The sequence below is a fragment of the Crocodylus porosus genome, unplaced genomic scaffold, assembly GCF_001723895.1.
Source record: "Crocodylus porosus isolate Cpor-Errol unplaced genomic scaffold, CroPor_comp1, whole genome shotgun sequence".
Classification (NCBI taxonomy): domain Eukaryota; kingdom Metazoa; phylum Chordata; order Crocodylia; family Crocodylidae; genus Crocodylus; species Crocodylus porosus.
Genome location: NW_017728949.1, coordinates 38336889 through 38344185, shown reverse-complemented (window position 1 = coordinate 38344185; position 7297 = coordinate 38336889). Strand labels below are relative to the sequence as shown.

At 41.7% G+C, this 7297-nt stretch overlaps 1 protein-coding gene across 1 annotated transcript in view; it reads right to left on the bottom strand.

The window, feature by feature from the left end:
- The window catches only part of PDE11A (phosphodiesterase 11A), a 254387-nt gene extending 247303 nt beyond the window's left edge, over positions 1–7084 (bottom strand). The window contains exon 1 of the mRNA XM_019554498.1: positions 6923–7084. Coding sequence (XP_019410043.1) covers positions 6923–7084 — 162 coding nt within the window. The remainder of the gene's footprint in view (positions 1–6922) is intronic.
- Positions 7085–7297: the final 213 nt, after the last annotated feature.

The following is a 7297-nucleotide window of genomic DNA, read 5'->3' as shown; positions in this document are numbered from 1 at the left end:
ATGTTGCTAAGACAATAACTGGTGGTTGGTGTACATGCAGCATAGCTGGGGCTGGTCCTGCTTTGAGCAGGGAGTTGGACTAGATGACTTTCTGAGGTCCCTTCCAACCCTAATTTTCTATGATCTTTCACCAAAATAGCAACATCTTTTTTACTTTGCAGCCATTCTTAATACCTTTCAGGCCCCTGTGTGGATGCTTACATAATCTTGTACCCAAAGTGTGAATTAAATTCAATACAGGTTTTTGTGCAAGTCTATGTGTAGAAAAGCAGGATCTCAGTTTTCCTGGTAGCATTTTCATACTATGTTTCAAGTGAATATTTGAATCAAACTAGTAAGGCAAATGATTATATGTTACATTCAAAATGTTATCTTGTATTATAGAAAAAAATCTTCATATTGGCAGTTTCTATCAAATATTTGATTTAAGGATGCAAACATTTCAAGCCCCAAAGTCTGTGTTATTGTTTGATGTAATGTATCTAAAATATTTTTGGTACAAATAATATTTAATTTAAATGAGTAAATATTTTTATGAGACAAATGAAAATTAAAGCAGAGATAGTCTAGTTTTTACTAGCCTGACAGGTCAAAATGAGAAGCCTCCCTGGATTTGTCAGTACTGGAATCAAGTCCTAAGGGACCACTTCTTGCTTATGTTCCATCACAACCTTGCAGGTCAGCCAAGGGCAACCTTCTACAAGTACCATCTGTACACCAAATTTGTTTGATGAAAAGATGTAGGAAACCATTCCTGGTCATTATAACTCAGCTCTTGAACTCCCTCCATCTTGCAGTCCATCTGAGCCTGAGTCTGGACAACTTCAGGTAGTGTTTTAACAAGTTTTAATAGGATTTTACCAGGAGGGGTTACATTTTGAGGCACTGTTTGTGCTTATTATTACACATAATAATATGTATGTAGTTTTAATATTTGATGCTTTTTATAATTTTTTTCTTGTAAGCCTCCCTGAGCCCTTCTGGGAAGGGCAGCATACAAATCGAATAAATAAGTCCTATCATTGACAACCGATACAGGGAAAAGTGGCATAGTGTCAATGAAAGCAGGTTTTTAAGTGCTGCTTAAGAAACACACTTCTTGTCACTCCAGCATGCATTACTTTAATCATTTAACACAAGGGTGCTCAACCCCCTCCTGCATAAGGGCCAAATCCAGCACTCAGCACCTTGTAAATGTGGCCTTGCATGCTAGATCTGGTGCACAGGGCAGCGGGGGAGCCAATCCCAATGCATAGTGCCCAACAAAGATGGCACAATGTCCCAGGACCATGATCCTGGCACACAGGGCTGGGTAGCGGTGGCAAGGGGCCCCAGAGCCCAATCCCAGCACGTGGGTCCTGGTAGAGGTGGCATAGGGTTCTGTGGCCCCAATCCCAGCGCACAGAGCCTGGCAGAGGCAGCACAGGATTCTGGGGCCCATATCCTGGCACACTGCGTCCCAGGGCCCCAGTCCCAGCATGAGCAGAAGCGTGAGCTGGGCAGTAGTGTGGTGTACTGGGGCCTTGATCCCAATGTGCAGAGGCTGGTGATGGTCCCAGGGCCTTGATCTGAGCACATGGAGCCAAGCAGAGGTAGCACAGAGTCCTAGGACCCTGATCCTGGCACATGGGGCTGAACAAGAGTGGTATGGTCCAGATCCAGGCATGCGGAGCAGGTTGCAAGTTGCCCAGACACAGATATAAGGTCCCTTAAAGCAGTCCCCTGCCTGTACAAAATATTGCTGACCCCTGGTCTAACGTCATTAACTGAAAATGTTATCTGTAAGCTGAGAGGACTGTCTTGTACTAAGGCATAAAAAAGAAAACTGGGTTCTAGGCCGACGTGTACCATAGACTTGATCACTTAAGTGCTTTGGCCTGTTACTCATTCCATAAAATAAAAATAATACCTACATAAAAATCTCAAAAGAAGCACAGTGAGACACTGAATGGGCAAATTACATGAGATACTGCTGTGCAGTCATTACTGCACATTTATTTAGTTACTATTTAGTATTAGCAAGTACTAAATAAAAGTGCAGTAACCAGCGCTATTGCACAGTAGTGCCCATGAATGTCTTTTAGGTAATGCTATTGCATAATAGCCTAATAGTTACAGCGCAGGAGTGTATTAGCACTGTCTGTGCTGTGTTGTGCTACTGTGCAGTAGTTTTCAGTCACTGTGCAGTCAACATTTTAAGTAGATATGCCCAGTATGTATTTGTGAGTAATATTTAGGTACTTTAGTAGTTGATTAAGGGCCTTTATACACCTGTTTCCTTGAGCCTTAGTTGAGTGAAATATGTTTTAAAGTAGAGACCAACCTGTTAGTTATATAATCCAGGTGGTAGAAAGGAAGAGGTTTCAGAGGTTGCAATTACACTCGTTTCCCTTCTACTGCTGGTGAAAGTATCTGTTACCAATACAAAATGGTTTATTTTTTCAAGTTCTCATTTGTTTCTCTCTCTTAGTGTCCAGCCACTTCATAGTTTCATAGTAGGTAGGGTCGGAAGGGACCTGAGCAGATCAAGTCCAACCCCCTGCCATGGGCAGGAAAGAATGCTGGGGTCAAATAACCCTGGCAAGGTGGTTGTCTAGCCTCCTTTTGGTAGGATTGAGCACCATTCCCCTTGGAAGTTAGTTCCAGATCCTAGCTGCCCTGACTGTGAAGTAGTCCTGATATCTAGCCTGAATCCACTCTCGGTCAACTTATGGCCGTTATTCCTTGTTACTCCCAGTAGTGCTCGGGGGGAACAGGGACTTTCCCATTGCCTGCTGGTTTTCCTTGGCTGGTTTATAGATGGCCACCAGATCCCCTCTCAGCCTTCTCTTGTGGAGGCTGAGCAGGTTCAGGTCTCATAGCCTCTCCTCATAGGGCCTGCCCTGCTGCCCCCTGATCACGCAAGTGGCACTCCCCAGAACTGGATGCATACTCCAACTGCAGCTTGACCAATGCCGCACAGAGGGGGAGGATAACCACCTTGGACCTGCTCATGATGCATCTGTGGATGCATGACAAGGTGCGGTTAGCCTTCCTGACTGCATCCCCACATTGGTGGCCCATGTTCATCTTGGAGTCTATAACGACTCCAAGATCCTTTTCTGCCTCTGTGCTGATGAAAAGGGAGTTCCCCAGCCTGTACGTATGCTGCTGGTTCTTTCTCCCTAGGTGCAGTACCTTGCACTTGTCAGTATTGAATCTCATCTTGTTCTCATCCGCCCACCCCTGTAACCTGTCCAGATCCAATTGCAGCCTGTCCCTCCCTTCTAACGTGCCCACTTGTCCCCACATCTTAGTATCACCCGCAAATTTGAACAAGGTGCTTTTCACCCCCTCATCCAAGTCACTGATGAAGATGTAGAACACTGTGGGCCCAAGGACTGAGTCTTGGGGGACCCCACTGCCCACATCCCTCCAGGTCGAATAAGACTCATTCACCATCACTCTCTGGGTGCAGCCCTCCAGTCAATTGGCGACCCATCTGACTGTGTAGGCATCGACACCACAATCTCCTAATTTTTTAATGAGAATGGGGTGAGAGACAGTGTCGAAGGCCTTCCTAAAGTCCAGAAAGACTACGTCCACCGTGACACCTGTGTCCAAGGATTTTGTGACCTGGTCATAGAAAGCCACTAGGTTGGTCTGACAGGATCTGCCTCTAATGAACCCATGTTGCTTGCCCCTAAGCATAATCTGCCCTGCTTACCCCTCACAGATATACACCTGGATAATTTTCTCAAAGAGCTTCCCCAGGAGCGAGGTAAGACTAACAGGCCTATAATTTCCTGGGTCTTCCTTCCTCCCTTTTTAAAAAATGGGAACCACATTGGCCCTTTTCCAGTCCCCTGGCACCTCGCCAGAGCACCACAAGTGGTCGTAAAGCTGTGGCAAGGGTCCTGCAATGACCTCAGCTAATTCCCTCAGTACTCTGGGGTGGAGATTGTCAGGACCTGCTGATTTGAACATGTCCAGTCCCTCCTGAAGTTCCCTGACTAGGTCCTCACTGACCCTGGGCCTGGCTGTGCCTCCCCTGGGGCCTACGGGGATTCCGGGGGGGGGGGGGGGGAGATGACCTAGTCCCTGCTTCAAAATACTTGACTCAGTGAACAGGCTCATAACTGTAGTAAGAAGTCTGCCAGTTCATGGACAGTAAAGTCATTTTAATATGTAAAGAAACACTAATGATGATACTACACTTGATCTGAGCCTTCAAGAGGCTGAGAAGTGATCTAGGAGGCCAAGAAGTGAAACTAAGAACAGAGAAAAGACCAAACTGTAGCTGTATCAATCCATCCTCAAGATTCGCTATATAATATCTTAACTCAAAGGTGACTTTATCATAAAACTATCAGTTAACAGTCTCTTCCCTATAATCTGGTTCCATTTTGTTTGTCTGTCCATGCTCTTTTACATTAGGGCTAAATCCTGCTATGTGCCGATTACCCACATCTCAGATTCTGATGAATTTTTTCCTCAATAAAAATGTCAAGATAGTAACATTGCCTAATGGTTTTATAATTGTATCCATATTCACTTGCAATAATTCATATTGACTTAAATGAAATTATGCACATACATACTTGGAGGACTGGGTCCTTAGATCAGAAGCTACTTGGAAAAGGGATCAGCGTAGTAAGGGCAATGGAACCTACATCACCCCAACATATAGTTCTCCCCCCAGTTTTGTTAACCTCTAAAACTATTAGATTTTATTTGATTTTGCCAGTACCTAATGAACAAATATTAACAAAATACTAAAACATGAACTTTGACACAAGAGGTATTACAATTTTAAAAACACTTTCTCACTGACTTTACAACTGTTGCAGTAACATTTTAAGAGGTTGCTTTTTTCAAGTATGCAATAAGATCTGCTCTCTCACTGCTCTTTTTAATGCCAGCAAAAAGCATTTTTGTTCCAGGAATATATTTCTTAGGGTTCTCCAAATACTCCATCAATGTATTTTCATTCCAGATGATACCTGAAACATAATAAAGAATTATGTACTACTCTTCTAACAGCTGATTCAACATATAGCTAAGTATATCAAACATATTGAGAGTCTCAAGATATAGGGTATAGGCAGGAAAGGTCCTTTGGGTCTCAGTCTTCCTCTGCCTGAAGAAGGGTGCTTGTTCCTGAAAGCTTGCTAAGAACAATTTTTCCAATGATTCAGTTGTTCTAATAAAATATATCACAGTTACTCAAAGAACCTTGTCTGCCTATGTCCTTAGACAATCACAGCTACAACCTACACACCCAAAACATGTCAAGATCTAGAGTATGCATTTCTGAAAATAATCTTCTTAGACTGTCAGGGGAGTATACAAATGAATGATATATGACATCCAATTTTCAATAGTGCCTGAACATATTTCATATTTCACACACAACTGTTAAATTTACTTTAATTCATTTTAGTAAGCCAGAATTAAAAAGTGTAATCACTTGAGCATTTTGGAGAGCTGAATGTATTAAAGCCAGTTCACATTTTGAATATTTGCTACTTTAAAGTAATAAATATAGTTTCAATACTGTACCTGGAAAAAGAGACCATACATTCTGGCAACACAGACTTAGTTTCTACCTAGGTATGAATCCAAAGATTTTCTATTTATTATCAAATTAATTCTCAAACACTTATTTTCAATTTCTTCCAGCCCTGCCAGGTTCTGTGGTCCTATCAATATTGGCTGCTCACTAACAGGAGAAGCCCATTAACTGAAGACCATTAACAGATCAAGCAGTAACAGCATCACTCATGTCTGTCATTCATTTTCAGCGTATAATTAGTTAACATGATTTCTAAGATGAATCTGTGTTTAAAGTGCACTTAGATACCATACAGCCAGTTTCTTTTTAAATACATGTGGTATCACTTGTATTATTACTTCACAGAATTACATTTTCTGAGTAGAAACTGCCATTAACTGCCAAGTATATATTTGTTTGTATGAAGAAATTCTCTTCTCCTACCAATGAAGTCCCAGTATAAGACTGAATATCCTAAGAAGTCTTTCAGTAAGTAAAACCAAAGATTAAAGAAGTTTTGGAATGTATTTGACTAACTGAAACAAAATACTTGTGGTCAATATCTTTACTCCCAATGTGAACACCCTTCTATTTAATTACATAAAAATACCTGTTTGGCTTTCAGATAATTCAGAATTATCTTAATTAAAATATATGAATACACTATCATATAATACAGGCAACCCTCGTCATTTGCAGGGGATACATTCTTCAGATTCTTGCAATTGACGAAATCCGCAAATACAACACTGTGTTTATGAACATCATGAATGCAGTAGCCCCGGTGGCTGAGGGGACACGGCTGTGCTGGTGACAGCGGGAGCCCAGTGGCAACGGTGGGGGTCCAGCGGCGGTAGCAGAAGCGTGGCAGTAGCAGGGGTGGAGCTCCTGAGGAGCTCCTATAAGTGTATTTAAAATGCAGGTTCGGCATTCGCAAATATTTGAAACCACGAATGCCAAACCTGCGAATAGCAGGGGTTTCCTGTATTAGACAACTGAAGTTAATAAATGCCAGTAAGCATAATGAATGCAGAGCAGAGGAATACCAGTAGAGGGTGATGACCAACTGTAACAAAATCATACTAAGAGCTATCACTCCAAGAAACTGACATTAACATCTTCAAAATTCTAGAAAGGATGAGAGAGTCCAATCTCAAAAAATAGTTATATGCTGTAGGTTACTAAAATCTAATCTTAAATTAGTGGCTGGACAACAGCATTCTGTTTTCAACGATGTGGTTCAGGTTCATCTTATGAGTCTGTTATTCAATAGCTGTGACTGATTTTTTTGAATATGGTTTCAAGTTTATCTAAGAACAGAATCAGATGTCCTTCTTTATACCCCCCCTCTGGTTCCTCACCTCACTCATGTCACCCTTTATTTTTTACCTTTGTTCTTATTTGACTCTGAATAAGAGAATCCTGCAGCTTGTCCTGTTTTGCGACCAAATAAACTCCAAAGATTTGGGCCGGTCTTGTGCACTCCACCTTTTTCAACTGTGTGGCACTGAGAGCATTTCTGTACAAAGACTTTCTTGCCCTTTTCAACATCACCCATATCGATCTATTATAAAGCAAAATGCAAACAAGAAACTCAAAAATGTTTCTGAAAACATAATGCCTGTTTATCAGGTATACCATCTACACATATATAATTTCCATCTTGAAAGATTAGTTAAGAGGAAAAGACAGTTTTGGAAGCTAGCTAATGGAATTGTTGAGCTGAACTTAATCTGAATAGGAGAATTTGTGGGACACTAGTAA